The sequence below is a fragment of the Lutra lutra genome, chromosome 17 (assembly GCF_902655055.1).
Source record: "Lutra lutra chromosome 17, mLutLut1.2, whole genome shotgun sequence".
NCBI classification, from domain to species: Eukaryota; Metazoa; Chordata; class Mammalia; order Carnivora; family Mustelidae; genus Lutra; species Lutra lutra.
This window is the reverse complement of record NC_062294.1, coordinates 16,858,472-16,885,499: the sequence shown is the minus strand read 5'-3', so window position 1 is coordinate 16,885,499 and position 27,028 is coordinate 16,858,472. Positions and strand designations below refer to the sequence as shown.

At 51.3% G+C, this 27,028-nt stretch overlaps 1 protein-coding gene across 4 annotated transcripts in view; it reads left to right on the top strand.

The window, feature by feature from the left end:
- HAS3 (hyaluronan synthase 3) overlaps positions 1-27,028 on the top strand; it is a 27,660-nt gene extending 632 nt beyond the window's left edge. Inside the window, exons 1-5 of one of the 4 annotated variants that reach the window (XM_047712578.1) lie at positions 11,205-11,405; positions 14,752-14,855; positions 18,813-19,454; positions 22,725-22,826; positions 23,679-27,028. In XM_047712578.1, coding sequence (XP_047568534.1) covers positions 18,813-19,454; positions 22,725-22,826; positions 23,679-24,602 — 1,668 coding nt within the window. In that variant the 5' untranslated portion in view covers positions 11,205-11,405; positions 14,752-14,855 and the 3' untranslated portion in view covers positions 24,603-27,028. The other 3 variants (XM_047712576.1, XM_047712577.1, XM_047712579.1) reach the window with 3 other exon arrangements.

Sequence of the window (27,028 nt, the reverse complement as noted above, 5' to 3'; positions counted from 1 at the left end):
AAAAAGAGAGAGAGAAGACAAAAAGGAGAAACAGGGGGCTGCCTGGGTGGCTCAGTGGGTTAAGCCTCTGCCTTCGGCTCAGGTCATGATCTCAGGGTCCTGGGATCGAGTCCCGCATCGGGCTCTCTGCTAGGCAGGGAGCCTGCTTCCTCCTCCCTCTCTCTCTCTGCTTGCCTCTCTGCCTACTTGTGATCTCTCTCTGTCAAATAAATAAAATCTTTAAAAAAAAAAAAGAAAAAAAAGGAGAAACAGGCTGACTGCTTCGGACAAGCCCTCCCTGATGTCAGCACCTTGACAAGGTTAACCCAGAGCTTCTCGACCAGTCCTCAGCTTTGTAGAGCTAGGTACACAATTTTATCTCCACTCCCTGGGGTAACCAGGCCTAGGGCAACCAAAACACAACTTCCCATATCTCACAGGTGACTGAAGGAGCTGTGCCCACATGCCAGTTAACCACAGGCTCTTTCTGTCTGGCCAGATTACAGAGGAGGTTCTTAGCTTAGAACCTTTGTGGTGGGCATTCCTTTAAATTAAGTGGCCTTCTGGGGCGCCTGGCTGGTTTGGTCCGAAGAGCAAGCGATTCTTGATCTCAGGGTCGTGAGTTCAAGGCCCATGGTGGGTATGGAGCTTACTTAAAATAAATATACTTTAAATAAATAAGTAAAGTGGCCTTCTTACAGATAACGATCATAAGCTAGCTTAGTAAACAAAGAATTAGAACAAAGGTGATTACATGTTTTTGAGAAATAGTATCATTCAGCTAGGGGAGCTGGATTTGTTTCCATTCTCCAAATCAGGATGTGGAAAATCAGGATTGGGGCTTTTAGATCAGAGAAAAATCTCCTTTGAACCAGCTGCATATACCCTGAAAATTCTTGTTTTTTGGCGTGCCTTTAACTAGACTCCATACAATGTACTTTAGATCATTAGATTGGATATGTTAGATGATTAGATTAACTTGGCTTGCATTAAGTGCATTCCAGTTCTGAAGATAGATCCTAACTGATCACGTTGATTAGACTGAGAAACTTTGTAGTCTCACAACCTGTTCTTCTAGGGAGTGCCTCAGGAAGCATTCTAGTCCCTGTATCTCCATTTATAAATTGCCTCTTAATTTGAGTTATTTGGCAAATGGCTAAAAGCATCTGTTCTTTATTGATTTTGATGGATTCCATTTCAAAGAATAACCTTTTCTGACCTTGTTACCAAACTCAAGGGAAAGACATCATAATGTAACCCTCCTAAACATGACCAAAATATTAAAAAGTTTCCAAATTTATATTTACAAATTTATTTTGTGTGTGTGTGTGTGTAGTATTTATATGTATATAAATGAGAATTAAGAACTTCAGGATAGGGGCACCTGGCTGGTTCAGTCAGAGGAGCATGTGACTCTTGATCATGAGTTCGAGCCCCACATTGGCTACAGAGATTACTAAAAAAATAAGCAAACTTAAAAAAAAAGAAAAACTGGGGTGCCTGGGTGGCTCAGTGGGTTAAAGCCTCTGCCTTCGGCTCAGGTCGTGATCCCAGGGTCCTGGGATTGAGCCCCGCATCCGGCTCTCTGCTCAGCGGGGAGCCTGCTTCCTCCTCTCTCTCTGCCTGCCTCTCTGCCTACTTGTGATCTCTATCTGTCAAATGAATAAATAAAAAAATTAAAAAAAAAACTTAGGGTTAATAAAAATATAAAACTAAAAAAAGGAAAAGAAGAAGGAAAGAGGCACAGAAATCCATGGCCAGTGGCAGAAGCAGCAATGATGCCTCCCTCCACAGGGCCCATGAGATGTGTCTGTGTCTGGTTCTCTGGAATATGTAACATTAATGTCCTCCAGCTTGCTCCCATCTCTCCCCTCCTTCAAGGCCACCTTCTCTCTGCTGCCCTTCCAGTCTACTCCCTTACCTGTCCTACTGAAATTGCCTTGGCCTCTCCCCTTTGGTCCCTTCCACTGCCCAGCCGTCCTCCATACAGACTCCCTTGGATCATCCGTGTGGTCTTTTACTTGACCCCGTCCTGCCCTTATCTCCCTCCTTTCCCTTCCCAGCTTCTTGCTCCTGTGTGCAGGCCTGCTGTCCGTAGCTCCTTGGCCTGCGGAGGATGACTCCAAAGCAGGAGACAAGGCTGCGGCCAAGCCCCACGTCTACTTCCTGAGCTTCAACTGCTTGCTCAGGTGACTCCCTGGAGAGTCTTCTGGAGGGTCTCCCTCTCTGCCGTGTGATTCCTCCTGCTTGGCAAGTGCCCTTCTACAAGCCCTCTGTTCCTTAATCAGAAATCTCCTGACCTTCACTTTGCTCCGTACCATCTCTCTGTACTTGCTAATACTCCTCTCCCTTCTTCACTTCTCTCCTTCATCCCTTCACCTTTCCTGTGGCTCTGCTCACCCATCTGTGTAGAAGGGCCAAGGCGCCAGGGACTGGAGGATAGCAGAGCAAATCACAGCAACGGTGAGAGCCATTTACTGCACCTACTGTGTGCCAGATGCCGTGCCAGGCACTGAGAACACCGCAGCAAGCAAAGCAGACTGAACCTTGCCTCGGGGGAAGGTCCCATTGTACAGGAGACAGATAATAGAGAAGATAACCAATACAGGAGACAGAATGTCAAGTGAGGTTAAATGCTGTGGAGGAAAATGAAGTCAGGAAGGTGGGTGCAGATTGTACGGGGGTTGGGCCTGTACGTTTAGATCAGTTGTTTATTTTTTTTTTAAAGATTTTATTTATTTATTTGAGAGAGATCACAAGTAGGCAGAGAGGCAGGCGGGGGGGGGGGTTGGGGGGGGAAGCAGGCTCCCTGCTGAGCAGAGACGCCCCCCCATTGCAGGGCTTTATCCCAGGACCCTGGGATCATGACCTGAGCCAAAGGCAGAAGCTTAACCCACTGACACACCCAGGCGCCCCTAGATCAGTTGTTTAGAGCGGGCCTCACTGGGAAGTTGGTATTTGCATAAAGATCAGAAGGAGGTGAGGGAGTGACTAGGAAGATGTTCTGGCGGAAGAACATTCCAGACAAAGCAAAGGACAAGTGCACAGGCCTGGAGCTGAAAGTGTGTCCAGCAGGTTTGAGGACGGGCCAGAGGCCAGGCTGGCTCCAGGGCAGTGAGCTTGAGGGAAGGGGAATTGGTGGGGCTGAGTACGGGGCACTGGACCCGTGGAGCCTTGCAGACCACTCTCAGCAAGGAGGTGGGGGCAGCCCCTTCAGCTTCTTTTTGTCAAGTGCTTAAGGCCACATGGATGAATGCTGTAATATGGGAAATGCCTCTAGCCCCAAGGGGTTTTGTACTTTTTTTCCTCCATCACAACGAAGTGGCAAGCCCCATCTCTTCACCACCCCCCTTCTCTGGAAAGCAAATCTACCCCCTCCCCACACCCTTGGTCTGGGAGAGCCTCGCCTGCCTGCTGCCTGGGTTGCTCAGCAGAGGCGGGGGCATGGCTGAGGCAGCTGAAAGCGCTTCCATTAGGAGATACGAGTTGGGGGATGATTCATCTGACCTGCACAAAACCCAGTTGGCTTCTGTAGTCTTTTTGCAGAGAACTGCAGCATCTCAGCCAGAATGTCGGTGGTAGGGGCAAGGGGGGGAGAGGGGAGCGGAGTTCCAGGCAGGCTGTGGAGCGGTAGGCGGGCGCCTGGGCTGCTGTGTCCTCCAGCAAGTCCTGCAGACGTTCTGTGGTCACATGCCACCGGCTGACTGCAATGCGCGACACCCCAGCTGGGAACGGAGGTGCTGCTGGGGGCTGGGAAGCTGTCTTCCTGGGCGCTGGCTGGGGCACTCCTCCCTGCTGGCAGGGCTCAGGGCTGCATGCTGGCAGGTGAGGAGGGGACGAAGACCCTCACCACCCGCCCTGGAGGGGGCCGTGCCTGCTGCTGCAGAGGGTCCTCCGCTGTTGTCCTTCTCTACGGTTCTTCCTCCAGACTCTGGAGCTCTGTGCGGCCAGGAGGGCTCAGGGACTGTCCTCCCTCCTGGGACCCTGGGCAGGCCCCGTGGGACACAGCATAGGAAGAGCAGTTGCTCTGTATTCCTTGTCGTTTGGAAAGTCGTTTTGCATCCAAAACCTCCTCTGCTTCTCACAACAGCCTCTTGGAACAGAGAGGCCAGCTACTGTTACTCCCCTGTGGGGGGATTTGGCCCCTGGTCAAACCCTCTTTGAGGGTCTTAGCCAGACTCTCAAACATCTGTTAAATACTAGAGAGCCTCCTCCTCAACCCCCAAATGAGTGTAGACGCAGTTTGGGAAGAAAACTCACGGTTCATATATCTAGGTGAGCCCGAGCATGTGTGTCCCATGAAGATAGAGTCTGATGTCCCCCGACACGTGCTAAGGGGTACCTACCAAGACCCCTGTGCTTGCCCTGGGCCGCCTCTGAGGATGCCCACCAGCGACTGAGCCCTCAAGTACGGATACCTGGCTGCGTCCAGGTGTGTGAGTGTGTTTTCCGATCACATATGTTATTATCAACTCTAACAAATGTAATACATATGTAACAAAAAAAAAGAAAAGAAAATGCGCCCAATTTCACCTCCACTTCAACCCCAGGATCACTGCTGGCCGTGTCGTCAATGTCCCTTCAGATCTCTCTCGCCTCTCACGCTTCTCCAAAATGAATACAGGCCTGCATTACTGTTTTCAAAAGCCAAAATAGGATTGAACCATAAATAGTGTCCCACATATTTTTTTTCTTAGTTTTATGTCTTGGAGACTCTGTCCTGTCACTACTCACAGCTCCCTGTCCTTTGTGATGGCACATGTCTCCTGCAGTGTAGGTGAGCTACAGCGGGTGTAGACATTTGTTTCTTGATGGTCCATTGATCTGTTTCTCATTTCCAGTGATTCTTCAGGAACTCTCAACATACCTCTTTGCATACTGAAGTGTTTTTACAGGATAGGTCCTAAGAGGTCTAATGTTGGATTGTGCTGCTTTGAACATTGTTAGTTTTTGTTTTTAAGATTTTATTTTTAAGTAATCTTCACAACCAGCGGGGGCTCGAACTCACAACCCCAAGATCAGGCGTTGCATGCTGTACCTCCTGAGCCAGCCAGGTGCCTGGCTTTGGACATTTTAAAATGTTTGTACCACCATGTCCACCAGAAAGTGTGTGCTGATCCACATTCCCCTCTCCTCAGTCGGCATTGCTCTAATACCCATGAGATACCGGTTCACTCTCCACAGCAGAAGTGTGGAGACCATGCTCTAAACAATTTAAGGACTGGGCAAGCCACAGGGGCTGGAGTGTTCAGTATACCAAAACCACCGAAGGCGGCACAACGAAACACTTTGCAGGTATACTCACCAGCTTATTAGGACTCTCCTGGAAAGAAATCCTGAGCCCGTACAGGTCTGCTAAAAAGGATTCTTGCCAGGGACGCCTGGCTGGCTCAGTTGGTAGAGGACACGCCTCTTGATCTAGGGGCTGTGAGTCGAAGCCCCAGGCTGGGCATACATCCTACTAAAAACCAGAAACGATTTTTACCGGACTCTCAGTTCTGAGACTGTGCCCTGGGTGTTTGGGGATGCCCTCTTAAGGGGTTTGCAGTTTCCCCAGGATAGGGACCACATTTCCCAAACCAGATTGAGGACACTGGGTCTGATGGCCCTTCAGAGCATCAATTTCATCTTGTAACGTGCAGAGCAAATGACATCCACACATTCCAGATCACTGAACAGCATCCTCATGCTGTAAAGAGTTTATTGTGCTCTTCTGTGCGTTTGAGATCTATTAATCCACTAAATTCTCCCACCTGGCCTGTGAGGTAGGTATTATTATTATCCCTGTTTTACAGATGGGAAAAGTGAGGCACCCAAGAGGCTAATTACTCACCCTAGATTACATACCCGGTGATAAGTAGCTAAACCAGTATTTGGACCCAGGCAGTCTGGCTCCCGAAGCTGGGCTTCTAACCACTGTGCTTTGCTATTCCCCATAGAGTATCTATTTCCAAATCATGAAAGAAAAAAAAAGGGTTCTTAATGTAAGTGAGGACCAGGAAAGTGGTTCCCTGCTTGTTTAAATGGACGACCTATGTCAAGCGAAACATCGGCCGTGATTTCCTCTGAGCAGTGTCCTCGCACACCAAACCCAGGCTCAGACACCAGAATTTGTTCTGTGTCTCATGTTTGACCTCTTTGTTGACCCAGCAGCTAGAGATGAGATCTGCTAAAACTCCCCAGTCCTCCTGCTCTTATACTTGAACAGCTGTCATAACTTGCTTGTCTAAAGGCTTGTTCTTCCTGCGGGTGGTAAAGGTAGCAGACACCCAAGATGGCCAAGATGCGTACAGCACAGGAAGTATGGAAAGTCTTCCCATAGATCCAGTCACAGCCCAGATACATCCCCTTTGAAGGTTTGTCGTTGTTTTGGTTTGGCTTTTTTTTACCCTTTCATCTCTTGGAAGCAGGGCGTCAGTTCTCAGATTGCCTGTTCAGAATGATCACAATGGATCGTTTTAAACGGTGATCTGTTGCGTCTATATTCCTTGCTTGTATACATTGATAGCTCTATTCCATACCCTCCCTCAAGAGGAAAAAAAAAAAAAAAAACGAGACCAGAATGAACAGCCCTCTGTTGCAGAAGGGAGAAATAAGGTCCAGACACGCAAGTTTTGCAAACGGGAAAAGACAGGGGAAGGGGAGATGTGAGTGCACGAGGGCAGAGAACCTTGTTCTTCTGTTCCCTAGTTCTTAGGCTCAGCCTGTCGGCCAGCGCCTGCCTCCCCCCAAGAGCAGCAGAGGGAGAGCTGTGGTGTCAGCAGAGGGCAGTTTGCAGGGAGCTCCTGAGCCGAAGGAGCGCCCTCTCTGCCACGGAGCTGTGGAAAGCGGCGGGGGCCTTTAAGTGGCTTATTAAATGATGTAAGATTTAATCTTCGCTCTCTGCCTTGGAACTGAAGCCTGCTCTGAACGGTGCCTGGGTGGGGCTTTTCTGATGCAGAGCCCCAGTCATCACACGCGGAGGTAGCCTGGTGCTGGGGAGAACAAAGCCACCTGCTCTGCACTGGCAGAGTCTCTAGAGCTTGAACAGTCGTCTCCGCCTTCCCCCACCCCAACATACAACACACCTTTATTAGACCACACAGCACTTTCAAAACTTCAGATCCTGTGGTGACCATATTAATCCAAGGGAAGGGCCAGCCTGAAATTAGGCTGTTTTTGCTGAAAGAATGGTGGTGCTGATGCCTCAGAGAGCTGTGGGGGCGGGGGTGGGGGTCAGTGAACTCCCCCAAAGAAACTGTGAGCATCAGAGTTGGAGGCTGCAGTGTCAACCACATAGGGATTTCTCCCTGGCCAAGGCCAGGACCAAGGGAGAAAGATGGTCATGGGGACCCCAAGCTCCAAAAGAGAGCAATTCAGACCCGTTACCCTAACCCATCCTTTGGGTAGGAAAAGCCCCCAAAGTGCAGAAGTTCTTTTGTTTAGAAACTGGAAGGTAATCCAAGTCAGGTTTTGGCAGATGTGTCCTTCCATTGGCAAGGGCTGGCTGGCTTCCCCCCACCCCCCAGTTCTCCACGAAAAGGCAGCACCTTTGCCAACAAAGAGACGACGTCAATCCAATTCCAGGTATATTGCCGGGTTGTGGGGACTGATCCTGCCCATCTGGTCCTGTCCTCTTCTGTGTTTCTCCCTTTCTCCTTTTCCTTTTTTTCTTCGGGCTTGGTAGCTCATTCGTTCATTGTTCAGTTTTTAAGGTCAGTTAATTCGGACAGGTGTGGCAGAGGAAAACGGTGCTGGAGGAAAACAGACATACACTTCCACGCTCTGGAGCTCGCCTCCGGGGTTGGCTGGCTCTCCGCAGTCCTCCGGGAGCCAGCGACGCGCTTGCAAATCTCAGCTGATGAGCATCCTCAGGATGTGTTCGTTCTCAACCTTGGAAACTAGTGGAATCATCTAACGAATTAAAAAAAAAAAAAAAAATCAAGCCTGGGGTTCACCCCCAGTGATTCTAAATTGATCTGGGGTAGGGTCCAGGCAGTCATGTTTTGTGAAAAGCTCCAAGGTTTTAGAAGTCTAATGTGCAGCAGCCAGATGCCAAAACCCCTGCATTAGTTTACCTCGTGAGAAAAATGTGTGAGTATGTGTCTGTGTGTGTGTTAAGGGGGTGTCCTAGCTAAAAAAAAAAAATCTGATAGTAGGCCATACTTTGTTGGGGGAAGGGCCTTCCCCATGAAGGAGTTGGTGGAAACTGCCCCCACCCTTGGCTCTTCTCTAATTGGTTTTATGGAGGATCCATCTTTTGACCTCCTCTGTGACAATGACTAATGATGTGTTTCATCAAGGAAGAGGACTGAAGCAGAAATGCCAGCACATTTAAACACTGTTGTTGATGTTATTGTAACAAGAGCTCAGTGAATTTGGAACAAGGTTACCTTAAGGGATCTGTTTTCCTCCTGCTGCTGATATAGTGGCGGGGAAGGTAGACTGGGATTGTGTTCTGCTGAAGTCCAGAAAGTGGGTGTGTGCTTGTGTAATGAGCAAGTGTGCATGTGTCCATTTTGGATACAGTGAGTTTTGTGCGCACTGGGGGTGGGGGGGCGGCCAGTTGATAACACCCAGAGCAGAACCTCTTCCTGGGGCTTCCTCTAGCCTCAGTGCAAAGCTGTTGACATCATCATTCTTGGATATCTTTTTTTTTTTTTTTTTTTTTTTTTTCAGGAAAAGCATCCCTTCAGGGTCCACCTAGAGCCCATCTTCCCGTGCACCTCCCTCCCTTACCCAGGATCACCACGATCCTGGATGAGGGGATAAATGGGGGCTGACGCCGGCTGGGGTGTGCCACACAAGCCATGTGCCGTGGCTCCTAGCTATGCTGCCAGGAGGAAAACTTTTTATAATTCACTAAAGGTGCTGGATGAGCTAGCACAGCTATGCATACTTCTTCTCTGCTAAATTCTCTCAAAGGGAAGGATTTAAATAAAGCAAATTACTCATGTTTTGGCTACCACTAATCCTGTCTATATCTTGGCCCTCCTGACTTGACTGCTCTTTCTTTTTTCCTTTTTTTTTTTTAAAGTAATTCCTATACCTAATGTGGGGCTCAAACTAACAACCCCGAGATCAAGAGTCAGCTATGCTGAGCCAGCCAGGTGCCCCTTTACTGCTTGCTTTGCTGAGGTTTCCAAACCCTTTTTACTTGAACCCATGTATGATATAGACTATACCACACCTAGCCCCAGCTTAGAAGGAAATTCTATAATTTCAGGATTTATATCATTTTAAAATACCTTTTTATTACAAAATTATTATATTAATAGAAAATAGGGAGACTACAGAGAGAAAGGCAAAGGGAGAAAAACCTATTGTTCCACTACCCCAGACAAGACCTGATCCTGATAATCTGAATGAACTTCTCTCTTGCCTTTTAATTTATAGGATTTAAAAGAAAACAACATAAATGTAGTCATTCATACATAACAAGTTTGTATCCTGCCTTTTTTAGTTAACCTTGCATCATAAGCATTTCAGCAGATTCCTATGTTCTCTTCATGAGCATAATTCTTAGTGGCTGTACAATATCCCAACAGGAAGGAGATTATGGTTGAAAATTCCCTTCTGGATTTTTTTTTTTTTTTTTTTTTTCTTTTCTGCATTCACCTAGGAGAGGGGAAGAGAGAGGAAAAATGGCCGGGAAGAGCTTTTGCTGTTCAGGATTCCAAGAAAACCATCTCTAGGTCTGGTTTGATATTCGGGGTTCTCTTTCTGGTGTGCCCTCCTAATCCTGACCTTCCAGCCAGCATAAAAGAACCTCGCCCCTTAGTGGGCACTGACTGCTCTGTCGCCAGCAAAGCAGAGGCCCCTTAATTTGAAATGAAAACGATTCTTCCATCCAAGGAGGGAGAGAGAGAGCCTGGAGTTAAAATCTCACCATTGTAACTGCAGTACCGAAAAGTTCTTACACCTGCTTCGTCAAACAGAACCCCCAGAAAGGGTACTGATTACAGAGTACTTGTCTATAAGAGGGGCAAGTTATGAAAGGATAACTTTGTTGGGTCGTAGCTGCCTTGCTGTCGTCAAGGCACATAGTTTCCACTTGGAATTATGTATTAACTAGTGTTGCAGATTAAGCTGCCTTGAAGAGGAAGCCCTGTTTAGTCAGCTGGGGGGACAAAACCTGCTATTCTTTGGAGGCCAGTTTAAATTCGCCGTCATTAGCTTCAAGAGGTTTGATTATGGTCAGCACAGAGAAGTTGATGGGATGGAGCCTGGAGCGCTGGCTTGGCTGCCATCGCCCAGTCTCCTCTGCTTCGCTGGAAGCCCTGGGCTGCACGCCATCCAGGAGCACTGAAGCGTGAGGTCAGAAGCTGAGGGGGCCACTGTGGCGCTAGAAGGCCCCTCTGCCCCCCGCCCCCGTCACTCTCTAGGAGAGCAGTGGAGCAGCACCTGGCTCCTGGCAGGCTTGTCCCACAGCTTCAAGCCCCAGCTGTGACAAGGGACACTGGGTGGCAGACTCCTCTTGGTGCAAGGTGTTTGAGCCTTTCACAAGTTCGGATTTGAAGAGTGGCAGAAAGGTGAAATCTTTGTTGGTGGACCTGTCAGCTTCAGTTACCTCAAACCCACCAAAGCTTGGAGAATGGCCCTTTGAACACCCCCAAAGGATAGAAGTCTCTTTCTCTTGATGATCCCCTCATTTCCGCCCTCACTTGTGCCCAAGAGAGTGACACTGCCTGCCTGCAGGGACACTTCCTAAGGGCAGCACCAACAGTGCCCGCCGCCCCTTGCACCCCTTTGCTCTGGCTTATTGGCTTGTTAACACACCTCTGATACCTGTCCCCGCTCCTGAGCCCCCAAAACCGCAGCTCAGCTGTCCCCAGACAATACATGTAACTTACTCCCACCTTGCACGGACTTCAAGAATTCTCCACCACTGCCACATAAAATGCAAGCTCCTCATTCAGTCACTCAAGGCTCCAGAATCTGTCCTTAGCATCCTCCTCCTCAGCAGCTGCAACTCGTCAGGCCCTCCTTGGAGCAGGTACCGTTGCAAGTTCTTCAGTGTACATTTTTTTTTAAAATATTAATTTATTTCAGAGAGAGAGTGGGAGCAGAGGGAGGGGCAAAGAGAAAGAGGCTGAGAGATAATCTCAAGCAGATTCCCCACAGAGTGCAGAGCCTGACCTGGGGTTCGGGGCTCTGCACAGGGCTCAATCTCATGATGAAGTTCCCCCTACCGGAGATCATGACCTGAGCCGAAACTGAGTTGGCCCCTCAACCAATGGAGCCACCCAAGCCTCCCTACCTGCTCTTGTTCTTAAAGCTCTTCTTCCCATCTAGAATGTTCTTGTCTTTCTACATAGTCAGCTCAAGTTCTCCGGGGAACTCTGCTCAGCCCACTCCAGCTCACAGAGATCTCTTTCCTGAAATCCTCAAATTCTTCTAGTTGGATTCTCTCGTCAACATCTAATTATAAACTGCCACTTCTCAAGGTATTTGTCTTCAAAATGGATGACTGTCTAGATGGCAGGGACCAGCCCGAGACTTCCTGGTGCCAAAGCATCATTCCCTTCTCCGGGCTGGTGTTCAGTGTTTGTCAAATGAATGTTGGAATGCAGCACACATTTTCTATTGCTGAGCCGAATAGGGAGGCTTTATCCTTTGGAACCCATGTAAAAGCCAGTTCAGCAACATCTGAATTCATGTTTTTAAGTGAGTGGGTGTGGAATTAGTCCTATTCTTCAATCCCCAGTGGAAAGCAGAGATAAACTTGAGCTTTATTGTATCAGCCCCTTAAAGATTGCCCTGCCCTTAAAGACCCTTAAAGAATGCAAATAGGGCACTGCAAACTGGATGTTAATTACAGGCAAATCCTCCCTGGCAAGGCTGGCCACAAAGGTAAAGATTCTTCTTGTCGTCTGATAATACAGGGTCGCTGGCTCTGCAGATCAGAAAAAGAGAATTTGCTTCTTAGGAGAAGCCAGTCAGGGGGCCAAGCCAATGATGTTGCATCTGGACCTGCTGTTCATTTAGGAGTTTTTAATTGACTAGCCCACCGCCTATAAAACTCCCTGGAGCCAACTGAGTGAGATAGACAATAAGCCTGTGGGACAAAGTTGAAGCCTTAGAAATTAACTAGGCATGAAATGTTCCTGGAACAACCTCAGGAAGCTTGCTCCCAGAGAAGTCATGATGCTGTTGTGTTGAGGGCAGACAGGATCTTTCCAAACTGGCTGCTCCATTCTCTCAGCTTCTAAACAGGTCACTTATAAGCAGTCAGTGGACTGTGTATGACTCACAGACACATTTTGCCTGGCCTGTGGGCTGTTTTTTTTTTTTTTTCTTCCCAACATTTGAATTAGTTGCCAACACTAAAAAATAAGGAGATTCCACATAAAAATCTGGATTTCTGGGGCACCTGGGTGGCTCAGTTGTTTAAGTGTTTGACTTAATTTTGGCTCAGGTCATGATCCTGGGGTCCTGGGATGGAGTTCCTCCTTGTCCAGCTCCCTGCTCAGCAGGGAGTCTGTCTCTGTCTCCCTTAGCCCCTCCCCCTGCTCACATGCTCTCTCTCTCTCCCTCTAAAATAAACCTTTAAAAAAAAAAAAAAGATTTTATTTATTTATTTGAGAGAGAGAGTGAGAGAGAGCATGAGAGAGGAGAAGGTCAGTGGAAGAAACAGCCTCCCCATGGAGCCCGGAGCCCGATGTGGGACTCTATCCCAGATCACAACCTGAGCCGAATGCAGTGGCTTAACTGAACCACCCAGGCACCCCTAAAATAAACCTTTTTTTTTAAATCTGGATTTCTGGGCGCCTGGGTATCTCAGTAGGTTGAGCGTCTGCCTTCAGCTCAGGTTGTGATCTCAGGGTTCTGGAATCTAGGCCCTCATCGGGGGCCTACTGCTCAGCAGGGGAGTCTGCTTCTCTCTCCCCCCGCACCCCCCGGCTGGTGCTCTCTCTCTCAAATAAATAAATAAAATCATATCTATATCTATATATCTGGATTTCTGATTTCTCTTGACTACAGGGCACCTGCACCCTTCTTATAGGGACATCTTCAAATGGGATATTCACTCCCATCAGGCTGATTCATTCATTTTTGTCCCCCCACCCCAAGACCCTGCTTGTTTTCCCTGATTTAAAATGTTGCAGATTTCAGATTTGGGTGGGAGGTGGGATCAGATAGCTCCTCCAGTGTCTGGCTCTGTGATGATGCCCCTGGATGTGGAGGAGGTGGATTGGGGCTCTAGGGCAGTCCATCATGCATTGGAGGCAAGGTATTTTTCAGTGACACTGATCTCTGAATTTCTGGTCACTGAGGGTCACATCCTGGAGGAATGAGCTTGTAGAATCCAGAACACTGGCAAACAGATGCCGTTCTCTGGTTGAGGACAACTGGAGTCAACTTTTACTGAGCACCTGCTCTCAGCCGGTGTCCTCAATTCTTGTAACAACCCTGTCAAATACTCAGTCCCATTTTTGGGAGGAAGACATTGAGGTTAGTGCCACACAGCTAGTGGCAGACTGACTCCAAAGCCTTCCTCTTAACCAAAGCTGCCTCTCTCCACCTGTGTGTTGTTAGCTCTTCTTAGGGCCCATCTCAGGTTCAAAACATATTCCCATTGTGGATTCAATACTGGTTTTTTCTTTTTTTTTAGGATTTTATTTATTTATTTGACAGAGATCACAGGTAGGCAGAGAGGCAGGCAGAGAGAGAGGAAGGGAAGCAGGCCCCCTGCTGAGCAGAGAGCTGGATGTGGGGCTCGATCCCAGAACCCTGGGATCATGACCTGACCTGAGCCGGAAGGCAGAGGCTTTAACCCCCTGAGCCACCCAGGCGCCCCTCAATACTAGTTTTTAAAAACACACACAAAAAAGGATATTTAAACCATATAGCGTATTAGTGATGATTTTCTCAAGCCAAAGTGTGAAATGATTTGATTTCTGTACTGCAAGATGTGAGGGGGTGAAGCAGGTGTCTTTGCCAGGGGTTTTGTGTGCCTGAGGAACTCAGCAATGAGCATGAGTAAGGGTGGGCAGGCAAGTCCCTGAGCCCCTAAGATTTCTTTCTTTCCTTTTTTTTTTTTAAGATTATATTTATTTATTAGAGAGAGAGCATAGGCACAGGAGTAGGGGAGAGGGGTAGAGGGAGAAGCAGACTCCCCGCTGAGTGGGGAGCCCCAGATCATGGACTGGAGTAGAAGGCAGAGGCTTAACTGCCTGAGCCACCCAGGTGCCCCAGCCCCTAAGATTTCTAAGAGGAGCAGCTTATGGACTGCAACTAATGTTGCTATAAATTTGTTGCAGCTTGGGAAGAAGTGATAGAAATTATCTCAGGTGTGTTTGGAGGACATGTAAATTCATTTTTTACTAGTCTTTATCTCTTCAAGTTTTTCCGAGATTTAGAAATCGGGGTCTAGTTCAACTGCTTCTAAACTTGCTCTGCTGACAACTCCCCACCTCTCCCTGACCCCACCCCATCTCATCCAAGTCCAGCAGCAGCTTTGGGGGTCCTGGAAACCACTGGCTGTAAGGTCAGTTGGGGATTTAGGAGGTTACGGATGTCGGAAATAAAGGTGTAAAAAAAGGGGAGGAGGAGTTGGTTTTGGCTTTAAGACACAGGAACTTACAAGGTTCCTGCAAAACCATTTGGAGCTTTTGCAAACCCTTAAAGTCATCAGCGCCCCACTGCGGAATCTAAAGCTAAGCTTGTCACAATTGTTAACACCTTCTTGGAACAGTCTTTTTATATTTGACAATTACTCTTATGCGTTTTTTTTTTTGTTGTTGTTGTTGTTTTGTTTTGCTTTGTTTTGTTTTGTTTTTTTGCGGGCAGGAAGGTTCTGCTGTCTTGGTTTTAGGGAGTACCCTATACAGCGAACAGCCCCTCCGCGTGCCGCAGTCTGGGGAAGATTTCCATCGCCTCGGCGGTTTTGCAGAGTGAGTAGATTTCAAGCCGGGCGCGAGGGTGGCGGAATGGAGAGATGGAGAGTTAACAGTTTTGGAAGTCCCTAGGGGTTATATTGAAAGTTAACAAGGCTCCAGGTTCCAGGTTGAGCATAATGACCGCCTCCTCCTGGGCAGCTGGCCCGGGGCAAGCGCGGAGGAGCTCGTCCTCTGGCCGCCTTGGGAGAACCCACCTTCCCGGGGCGCAGAGACCGGCTGGAGCCGGGTGCACGCGGGTCCCAGCGTCCCGCCGAGCGCCGGCCGCTTATAGCTCCCTCCGACTGAGCCAATAAGGGGGTGCCCCTCGCGGCCCTCGCGGGGGGGGCCCTCCCACTCTTCCCAACTTTCCCGGCCCTAGGGCCGGAGGAGGGCGCCTCTCCCGGCGGGGACGCGCTCGGTACTTAAAGGCGGCTCCGTGGGGCCGGCGCTCGTCAGTCGGAGCGCGCGGCGGCGGCGGCGGTGCACCGGGGCGAGAGAGGCGCGGCGAGGCGCGGCGGCGGAAAGGAGCGGGAGGAGGGGCATGGAGCCGCCGCGGGCCTGCTGAGCACCGGAGCGCGGCCAGCCGGCGGCACGGTGAGCGTGGGCCCGGCCAGCCGGCCACATCGGAGGGGCGGGCCGCGCCGCGGCGCGCGGGGGCTGCGCCGGGCTCCAGGGGTGCCGCTGGCCGAGCCCGGCGGACCCCCATCCGCTACCCCCCTCAGCCTCTGCGGGCGCTGCGTCCGGCGCCGGGAGGCCGGCTGAGGGCTGCGGTGTCTCCAGGCTTTACCGCGGTGGTTCCTGCAGCCCCCTCCCCACTGACCCCTCCTCCCTTTCTTCCTCCATCCTCTCCTCCTCCAGCCTCGCCTCCCTTCCTCCCTTGCGGCTTCTGTTTTGTGAATGGATTACGGGGCGGACGACTGTGCGGGGCACGAGGCTGGTCGGAGTCTCTCCCTCCCCCACTCCCGCCCGGGGGTTCGCACCTGTCCGGCACCAAGATGATGGGCGCTCTGGGCCCTGCGGGTCAGCCGGGCCACGGCCCCATGTATCTGCGGGCCCGGCTTCCCCTTCCCCAGCCGGCTCGGAGGGGCCGGGAGGGCGGCCGGCCGGCCAGGCGCAAGGGGAAAAGCCCCAGCCCCCGCGCGCAAGTTTCCATCCCGCCGCGTGTGGGCCCCGTAGCAGGGCACACCTGTCAGCTGGAGAGGCTGCACAGTGGCAACCCCGCAAAGTTTCGGGTGTAGATTGGCGGCGTGCGTCCTTGGCTGAGGGTTTTCTCCTTCAGTCACCTGGGGGGAGGTGTCTTAGGGAGCGCCCCCCAACGTAGTGTCCTTGAAGCCGGGTGCGCATTACCTACGGGGACCAAGGTCTAGCGGATCTCTTCTGAACGAAATGGGGGTGGGTGAGAGGTGGTCGAGGTTCCCCTCTCCCCGCTTGAGGTGGCACGGCCCCCTCTCTGGGCAGGGGCGCCTCTGCCAGAGCCCGCACCAGCACCTAATTGCTCGTGGGGTTTTGGCTGCGGGACATTTTTGGTCCCCGGTGGGGTACGGGGTGTCAGGGTAGTGCCTCCAATTCGTGTGCGGGCTTTGGGGGTCCTGCCCGGGAAAGGAAGGGGCCGACGACACCGGAGATGCTGCCTTTGTCTGCAGGCACACTTTGCCAAGGTAGCTGGGGCCCAGAGGAGATGAGCAGGGCCCGGTCCGACAGATTTTTTGGGTTTTCCGTTCCTTCCCGGCTGAGTCGTGGGAAACCGGCACGTGGGTGTGGCCGGCGCCGCCTTTGCCAGAAGGCGAGGCTCAGGCGGGGGTGAGAAGCCTGGCGAGCGCCTTCCCGGCTGCATTAACCTGGTGGGCACCGCCTCCGGCATTGCACCGAGGCGGGGCGCCAGCACCCGGCAGGTTGCCGGGCTCGCCTCAGCGCCCCCGGCCCTCTCCCAGAGCTCAGGTGGGCAGTGGTGTCCTGGGGCGCCCCTTTGGCATATAAGGTCTAGAGGGCTACGGGGCAGGGGGCACTCCTGGAGGGGGTGCAGGGCCTCGGGGCCCCTGAACCGCAGGCGCATTCGAGTGTGGGGAGCTACCAGGGAAGGCTGGGAGTCCTGCAGAGGAAGCAGGCTCCCGGGAATGGCGGGGCAGAGCGCCTGGAGGCCGAGCTTCCCGAAACCGCGAGGCTGCCAACAGCACTTTCCGGACCGCGGCTGCTGGAATGCTGCTGCTGCCTGAATCTCAGACGCACTTAGGCAGTGGCTGCGCGTTCCTCACCAATCCTGTGTGGCAGGTGGTAGGGGCACAGGCACTGTTCCCCTGGCAAGAAGGTGCATTTGTGTTGGAGCAGGGCTCAAGGGTTGGTTCCGGTAAGACCTAGAGTTGGAGCTGGCTTGGAAGCGAGACCCCTGTTGCCTGTAGAGGGTGGGTGGGTAGCATTGGAAATGGGAATCTCCAGATCAGGCAGGTGGCAAAGAAAGGGGATGGGGGGAAGGCATGGGTCAGAATGAGGAGTGGGGAGCTGTCCTCATCAGCCCCTCCTCCCTTCCCCAATCAGCCTTCCAACTTGGGTAGTTCTTCAGAGCAGGAAGTGCTTCTAATTACAGGGAAAGTATTAATTTACCTGAGCCCTATGGAGCAAGAAACCATTAGAACCCCCCCTTGTGGGGACCCGAAGTCTCAGACCACTTGGGCGAGGTCAAGCAGTCAGAAGGGGATAGAGCTGTGTCTCAAGCACAAGTCTTCGGTGCTGAGTGCTAAGCTCTTATCCTCAGGGCAGATGCGACACTAAGGCCTGAGTGCAGATGGAGTCTGGCAGCATTGCCAGGTGGACCAGCACGGAGCTGCCACGCGGGCACTAGGACCAAGTGGATGGGGCTTCCCAGGTAGCCACTCTCCCAGGCTGCTGCAGTGGTGGCTGCAGTTCCCTCCGGTGCCCTGACTGCTGGGTTTCCAGGAGAGCTGCCCACACCCCAGCTCTCATTTCCTCTTTTTTCCTCTGCTTTTCCCGGTTGCTTTCCCTTTCTTTCCTGCCTCTACAGTAAATGAGAAAAAGGTGACATAGCAGAGAACACAGGGCAACTTTCTCTTAGTGATTTTGCTGTTTCAAGAGAGAGAAGTTCCTCCCCCTCTTTATGTTCCCTGCTGTTTCTCATCTTTTCCTCCCCCACTTTGTTCATGGGTCTCATGGGTGGGCGTGCTTTACTTCCCCTCCCTCTGTATAGGACCCTGGTGGGTACAGAGCAGGTAGAAGCTCTTGGGCAGGGGCGCCTGGGTGGCTCAGTGGGTTAAGCCTCTGCCTTCAGCCTCAGGTCATGATCTCAGGGTCCTGGGATCGAGCCCCACATCTCTCTGCTCAGCAGGGAGCCTGATTCTTCCTCTCTCTCTGCCTGTCTCTCTGCCTGCTTGTGATCTTCTCTGTCAAATAAATAAAGAAAATCTTAAAAAAAGAAGAAGAAGAAGAAGAAGCTCTTGGCTACTGGCTGCCTCCCTGGTCACCACCCCCCCCTTTCCCCTCCCTGGCCCTGCATGTGCTCAGAGCTGCCTGGGGCCTCAGGCTCATCCTTCCTGAAGGTCGCCTGGAAGAGCTGTGGGTTAGGCAGATCCCAGGATCGCTGTCCCACCAGGTGGGGATCAGATAGCTCTTTCTGGCTTTGGTCTAACAAGAATATATGCTACTTGAAACGCTTTACATATGTAATCCATTTCACCCTCAAAGATGCCACAAAGTTAGTGCTGCATTCCCTGTTTCACAGATGAATGAACTAAGGGGCAGAGCAGAGGCACACAGAGTTAGTGGCAGAGCTGGCATTCGAACCCTGGGGGCCTGGCTTCGGAGTCGGCACACAGTCTTCATCCCGCTCAGTCAGTGGCAATGGTTTCAATGAATGGGTCCTTTCCCCTGTTCTGGGCCTGACCCAGAGAACATGCCCCTGCTCCCATTGACCGGAAATGCTGCCTTCCGCCTGACTCTACACCTCCCTCTCTCTCCCTCCAGATGCCGGTGCAGCTAACGACAGCCCTGCGTGTGGTGGGCACCAGCCTGTTTGCCCTGGCGGTGCTGGGCGGCATCCTAGCAGCTTATGTGACAGGCTACCAGTTCATTCACACGGAGAAGCACTACCTGTCTTTCGGCCTGTACGGGGCCATCCTGGGCCTGCATCTGCTCATCCAGAGCCTGTTCGCCTTCCTGGAGCACCGGCGGATGCGGCGGGCTGGCCGGCCGCTGAAACTCCTGGTGCCGTCGCGGTCGCGGCGCTCCGTGGCACTCTGCATCGCCGCCTACCAGGAGGACCCCGACTACCTGCGCAAGTGCCTGCGCTCAGCCCAGCGCATCGCCTTCGCTGACCTCAAGGTGGTTATGGTGGTGGATGGCAATCGCCAGGAGGATGCCTACATGCTGGACATCTTCCACGAGGTGCTAGGGGGCACTGAGCAAGCTGGTTTCTTCGTGTGGCGCAGCAACTTCCATGAGGCGGGGGATGGGGAGACGGAGGCCAGCCTGCAGGAGGGCATGGACCGCGTGCGGGATGTGGTGCGAAGCAGCACCTTTTCGTGCATCATGCAGAAATGGGGAGGCAAGCGAGAGGTCATGTACACGGCTTTCAAGGCTCTTGGCGATTCAGTGGACTACATCCAGGTAAGCATACCCTTACCAGGAGTGTGTGCATGTGTCCCGACGGGCTGGGCATACCGGGCAGGGATTTTAGGTCCAGTTGAGGTCCTTTGTGTTGTGTGCATCCTTCGTCTGAAGTTCAGAAGGCACTGAGGCCACTGCTGCTCTGAACAGCAGTCCTGGGGTCATAAAGACCAGGGATGGAATTCTGGTTCTTCTCTTACCCACCTGTGGGGCTTAGTGTGCACCTCTGGCCTGGTATCCCAGTACTAATAAGAGCTACCAAGTGGATAGCATCTAATTCATACCACACACTATTGTAGGCACTTCATACATATTAGTTCTTATTTTTTTATTTTAAGATTTTATTTATCTGTCAGAGAGAGCACAAGCAGGGGGAGTGGCAGGCTGAGGGAGAACCAGGCTCCCCACTGAGCAAGGAGGTCGATGCACAGGACTCCACCCCAGGACCATGACCCGCGCCGAAGGCAGATGCTTGACCGACTGGCCTACCCAGGCGTCCCTACATATTAGTCCTTTTTTTTTTTTTTTAAGATTTTATTTATTTGTCAGAGAGAGAGGAGAGCGAGCGAGCACAGGCAGACAGAATGGCAGGCAGAGGCAGAGGGAGAAGCAGGCTCCCCGCCAAGCAAGGAGCCCGATGTGGGACTCGATCCCAGGACGCTGGGATCATGACCTGAGCCGAAGGCAGCTGCTTAACCAACTGAGCCACCCAGGCGTCCCCATATTAGTCCTTTTGACCCTCATAATATTCCTAGAGGATAAATACTATTACTACTTCCATTCATAGAAGGTGAATCTGAAAGCCCCAAGAAGTTACGTAACTTGCCTAATGTCACACAGCAGTGAGGTGCAGAGGTGGGATTTGAGCCTAGGCAGTCTGACCATATCCATTCGGCCTTACCCTTGGTAACATGAGGAGAATCTGTCCCTAAGGAGGTGTGGTAAGGAGCAGAAGAAATCATGCTCCAACTCACTCGACTGTTGTTTTAGTTCTGGGCCAGAGAGCCCTACTCTACCCAGTGTCACATTTGTGTTTTGAAGTGGAGGGACACAGCAGTGGCTCATCCCGCAGCTTAATCCTGCAGCAGTCCTTGGCACGGCTAGGACCCTGAACAGATTCTGCCCAGCTTCCAGTCAAAAAGGTCATTGACACCAGGCTGGAAATGTTATTAGGTTAACACAGTTAACACAGCTCCCAACTTTCAAATAACAAAACCTAGAAAGAACTGATGAAAAGCTCACACACTTCAGTACCAAGTAGAAACTGCACTGAGAACCCCAGTTTCCGGTCCAGCACCCGCATGTCCACTTCTCTGTTGCATTTCTTGTCCACACATGCCAGAGGGTCTTGCCCATCCTGTGAATGAATAATGGCTGTCATGGCAGCCCACCTGTGTGCCAGCTCCGTCTTGCTGGGGGCATGTTGAGTATATCGACATTGAATGTTCTCCATTGTACCCACCTAAAATTAGCTTGTCACCGGTGTTTTGGTTTGGGCTTTTTTGAAAGTTGCATCCTCAGATGAATTGGTACATTGGCCTTTTTCTGTCTTCCTAGGGCCTTATAGGGAGGGATGTTGAGGCATTTGATTCTGCAGTTCATCTAGGATCACAGGGCCTCTGAAGATTTCCTGGAGACTCAGCAGGCACAGGAAAAGCCCTTGAACCCTGGCACATGCTCAAGTCACAGGGACTCTGTCTACTCCCTTGTAGCACAGAATTCCCCAAACCTGCCACACATCTTCCTTTACGGATCATTTCCTGTGGACTCATTCTGGTGGATCAACAAATAGGCTCACACACCTGAGCCAGACTTTTTCTTTATGGCTCTGGGCTCACTGCCTGGGGCAGCCTGGGGTTCAGCCCTGTTTGGTGGATTTCAGCCTGTCCCTCAATAGCTCTGCTGTGGGTGTGCCAGGAGATAGCCCTGCTTCAGCCAGTAGGGAAACCCAGGCGGACAAGAGCTCTAACTTGCCTACCCTGATCTGTTAGACCCACCTGGAGTGAAGGAAGCTGAGCAGTGTGAAGAATGGGTTAGGGACGGGGCAGGAAGTAGCCCTGAGACCAGAAGCACTGAAAAGCCTGGCCTGTTGGCTGAAGAGGCTCCGGGAGTCTGGCCTGAGGCTCTCAAGGCACCTTCTCCCAAGGTGTGCTGGTGGGGAGGTAGGAGGGAACAGGTGTGATGGCTTTACCTGGAGCCCTTTCAACATTTTGCTGCTTGTCTATGGCCACCATGTCTTCCAGCCTGGCAAGAGAAAACCCAACAAGGAAGGAGGCAGCCCCCTTCCGGCAGGCACTAGCAACTTTACTAAAAGGATTTTAGGCTTTTGCAAAGCAAGGTTTAGGCTCATCTGTGGATACTGTTGTTTGCTCTGTTGTTCTGCCAGTGATGATCTGGGCCTTGTCAACTCAGTAATATTCCAGGAAATAAGGAGTCAGCCAAAAGGATTAGTGCTCATAGCTCGGGTTCAACTAATAATGGAGCTACCTGTTAGAATCAGACCATAAGCCTCCTGAGGGAAGGTGGGCAAGTGGGCAGGATGTGTTCTAGGCTCTGGTTGGAGGCAGCTGTTCCCAGCCTCCAGGCTCATTCAGAGTAAATCCAGGTGTCATGTCAGGGTGGACAAGTGCTTTAAGGTGCCAGACTCAGGCTCCTGAGAAACCTGGTGAGAGCAGCCCTTGGACATACCATGCCCTGATCTTAGATACTCGGCCAAAAGCACACAGAGGACTTTGCAGCGGTATTAGTGGGGTACCTAGGGCCAGGTGGATACATCCTCCACTTGTGTGCTCTGCGGGTTGTCCAGGAGACCAGAGGCTGAAACTGGGAAGACCATGTTAATCTAGGAGAGCACTTGGGGCAGCAGCCTCATGGCAAGAGCCATTTCTTGGCCTCAACTGGAGTGTCTGCTGACCTGGGTCTAGCCACCGTACCTGACATCTGATTGCAGTGTGTACCTCCTTTTCCTCCAGGGAAATGTTCTGAGACCATTTTTGTGGAGCCTGGCCCCATAGAGGCTAAAAATTGGCCCAGTGCTAAGCATGTTTCCCTGACACCGAGTCTCCAGGGTTTCTCCTAGTTGGCTGTCAATGTGGTATCTAAACTCCTTTTCCTTACTTTTTGTTATTCATCTGACCTATTTAGCATAGATCTCTTTGCTAGTGGTGGCAGTGAATCCAGGAAGGGTGATTATGGCCCTGAAGAGGTGAGCAGCATGCGGTGGACACAGGCTGGAGGTCAAAATGGGCTGACCACACACTCCCTCCACAGGTGTGTGACTCTGACACCGTGCTGGATCCGGCCTGCACCATCGAGATGCTTCGAGTCCTGGAGGAGGACCCCCAAGTAGGGGGAGTTGGAGGAGATGTCCAAGTAAGCAGTAACGAGGGATTTCTGGGGGTGGGGTCCAGACTCTTTTCTGCTTCCTAATCCAATGGGTATGCCTGGGAAGTGAGCATCTTGACTATTATTTTGGAGGTGTGTGAGTTTGTGGTGTGTCAGGGCAGTGCATGTGTGTGTGTGGGGGGCCTCTTCTTTGATAGTTCTCACTAGTATCAAAAGGCACACTAGGTACCCAATCTCTTTTCTGGCCTTTTTCAACCTGAGGAAGAAGAAAATCACTGAACAGGTATGTAGTAGAGAGCCCATGCTGCTGGGAGGAGCTCGGTGTTCTGTGGCTACTGATCACAGAGGGTGCTTGTTGACCGTAGTGCAATGAGCACCTCCCAAGTCAGACCCTTGAGAAAGCCTTGTTCTTACGGAAGGGTTGCGCTGAATGGTGAGAAGGCAGTATGGCGAGATTAAGGGGCCAGATCTTCCCAAGGGTACTGCTGGTAACAGATCAGGTCTTCCTGAGAAGCTTTCCAACTGTGGACAGTTGGCTCTAGGACAGATGCCTGGGGGGTGCTATGCATCCTTCTCAAGCCCTTCTCTCTGCCACCACCACAAGCTGTTTCCTGAGACTGCAGGTGGCTCTGAAGGCTAGAGCAGTGTCACTGGGACAGTCAGTGCAGAGGGCAACGAGGGGATGGGGAGAGTGAGAGGGTAGGGCTGGCTCCTCCGAGCCTCAGGTTTCCCAGCTCTGGCTGGGTTAGGACTGATGGCCAGGTACTGAGCAGTGGGCTGCGGGACTCAGGGGAAAGGAGGCCTCATGGCCTCAGGTGTCTCTCTCCCGGGGCTCAAGTCCCCAGGAGAGGAGGCCCAGCATCTCTGGTTCCCTTGCAGATCCTCAACAAGTATGACTCGTGGATCTCCTTCCTGAGCAGTGTGCGGTACTGGATGGCCTTCAATGTGGAGCGGGCCTGCCAGTCCTACTTTGGCTGTGTGCAGTGCATTAGTGGGCCTCTGGGCATGTACCGCAATAGCCTCCTCCAGCAGTTCTTGGAGGACTGGTACCATCAGAAGTTCCTAGGCAGCAAGTGCAGCTTTGGAGATGACCGCCACCTCACCAACCGGGTCCTGAGCCTCGGCTACCGGACTAAGTATACAGCGCGCTCCAAGTGCCTCACAGAGACGCCCACCAAGTACCTCCGGTGGCTCAACCAGCAGACGCGCTGGAGCAAGTCCTACTTCCGGGAGTGGCTCTACAACTCTCTGTGGTTCCATAAGCACCACCTCTGGATGACCTACGAATCAGTGGTCACAGGTTTCTTCCCCTTCTTCCTCATTGCCACGGTAATACAGCTTTTCTACCGAGGCCGCATCTGGAATATTCTCCTCTTCCTGCTGACAGTGCAGCTGGTGGGCATTATCAAGGCTACCTATGCCTGCTTCCTTCGGGGCAACGCAGAAATGATCTTCATGTCCCTCTATTCCCTTCTCTATATGTCCAGCCTCCTGCCAGCCAAGATCTTTGCCATTGCTACCATCAACAAGTCTGGCTGGGGCACTTCTGGCCGAAAAACCATCGTGGTGAACTTCATTGGCCTCATCCCTGTGTCCATCTGGGTGGCAGTCCTTCTAGGGGGGCTGGCCTATACAGCTTATAGCCAGGATCTGTTCAGTGAGACAGAGCTAGCCTTCCTGGTTTCTGGGGCCATCCTGTACGGCTGCTACTGGGTGGCCCTCCTCATGTTGTATCTGGCCATAATTGCCCGGCGATGTGGGAAGAAGCCAGAGCAGTATAGCTTAGCTTTTGCTGAGGTGTGACACAGCCCCCCAAGACGAGTGGGAAAAGTGCAATGGGTAAGGGAGGGAAGGGGAATGGAAGAGAAAAGATGGGGTGGGAGGGAGGAGGGTGTGCTGTTTTAGTGTATTAATGGTCCAAAGGACAAGTCTGCAGTGCAAAGAACGGTGACTGTACTATATGGTCTGGGGCAGTTCTGCTTACAGGAGACACCACCATTCCAGCTCAGGGGGCACAGACTTGTTTTCACACCATCCATCTGCTTGCCTCTGCATGCGTGGTGGCCTCTGGGAAAGATTCCACCGGCTTCCCCAGGATCCAAAGGGAACCCAGAAGTGTGCTAAACCATTTAGTTCCAATCAGTGGCAACTTCTGATAGGTAAGTGACAGCCTGTGGCAAGGGGTTCTCCTACACAATTTGAACACAACCAGAGGTGGTGGGAGAACTCCTGAGATCTGGACCAGCTAGTAATGTGTCCCCACCCACATCCCCACATCCCCACATCTAGCTACCAATGCAATAAGATTGTGCCTAAGATACAAGGCCCAGAAGCCTGATCTTTGGGCATCAGAAAACAGGGTCCAGGAATGGTGCTTTATTACGGGACATACTCCATTCCACATCTCCACATCCCAAGGATGAGCTAGACTAGCAGGGAGTTGGCACTGAATTGCTTTTGAGTGTGTATATGTATCTGTGTTAGAAACTAAAGTCAGCCAGGAGGAACAAAGATCGGTGGTGGTGCTAAAGGCCAGGGCCTGTAAGGAGGTCTTGGGCCGAGTGTGTCTCACCTGGAAACTGCCTGACATCTAGATGGGCTTGTCTGATCTCTGCTGGGGAGAGGAAATGAGGGCTCAGGAATTTCATCCTGTATACTTCTGAATTCCTCTCTCAAACTCCAATGAGTCTAAGAGAGTCTCCTCCCTTTGCTTTCTTCGAGGTGATGCAGTCACCTCTTCCATCTTTCTCATTGGTTAAGGTTTTCAAGGTGGCAACTGAGGCAGAGCCTGGGTCTCACAGGCCCCTCTGCCACAGGCACCCCTACCCTCAGCAGGTGGGGGAAAAACCGATTAGGAGCCTTTGACCAAATTAACTACAATCTTGGAACTGCTTAGACGGATTCCTCAGCAGCTGGCTAAGCGTGCGGGACTTTCAGGCTACAGTTCTCGACAATCCTCTCCAGGGAAAGCTTTTCAGTGTTCCCTAAGTGAAGCCTCACATCCAAGCTGGTCATCTTTGAGACTGTGCATTATCCTCAGTGGCTTCTCCAGGGAATTCTTAGAGCCAAGTCATTATTGCACTTGCTTGCTTTTTCCCAGAAACCAAACTCAGAGATGGAATTGGTTCCCAAATCCTAAGGTTCTTCCTTTCTCTCTCATGCCCCTTGAGGCTTTGATTCTCTTCTGCTTTTGGGGGGCAAGAGGGAAGGCATTTTCTAGAGCTTTGCAATCTAGACTATTCTCGGCTCTTGGGTTTGAAACCTGGGATCGCAACTAAGCCTTTGACTTAGTGGATACTTGCTTGCATGCGTGCCTGCTCGCCCTCTCCAAATGTCCATTCTCAGCAGGGCCTGCTAAGCCCTCAGAACCAGCACTAAGGTAGACAAGGACTTGAGGGGGCAAGCCTCTAGTGTGCCCAGGTGCTTCCTACAAAGGAACAAAGTGTGCTCTGAGCCACAGATTGGCAAACCCTGGTGCTTTCTTTCATCTCCCATGAACACAAGGGTTTTCTCGGTGCAGCCAACACCGCTGCATCACATACACCTCGAGCTTCTGATAAGACTGCTGGGTGGTGTTGGGCCTGACCCATTAAGGCTGGAAGAGGCAGCAGGCATTCACTAAAGGCAGTTGTTCAGGCTCTTCCGTGTTTTTGCTGGCCAAGTAAACTATTTTGAGCACTACAATGGAGGAAATCCGGTCAGCCAACTGCAGAGCTCAGACTTCACTAAGGGCTTGTTTTTCTTCAGCTTTTACTTGAAGGTGAAGGTAGGATAGACTCCTGGATGGATGGAAAACTCCTCGTTGTCCTACCGTCAGCTCTGCCTTGCACTGTGGTTATCAACTTTGCTCAAATCAAGAGTAGGCAGGTACAAGTAGCGGGCTCACAACGTTTGACCTCGACTGGTTTTTCTAAGTTATTTTGTACCTTTTTCAGCAGCGAAACCAAACTGGGTCTTCAGCTTTATCCCCATTTCTTGCAAGGGAAGAGCCTTTATACAACTGGACACATTTTGGTTTTTCCTCATTGAAAATTTTAACCCTTTTGTATTCTTTCTACAATAATTTGTAAACATATTTATTTTTATTTTATTTTTTTTTTTTTTTTTACTTTTCAGGTCTAATATTTTATACTGCACTTATTTGTCAAAATAAAGATTCTCACATAATGTTGGTTATCTCTGAACTTTCTCCTTGTACTTAAACTGGTTTTATTCCAGTTTCAGAAGAG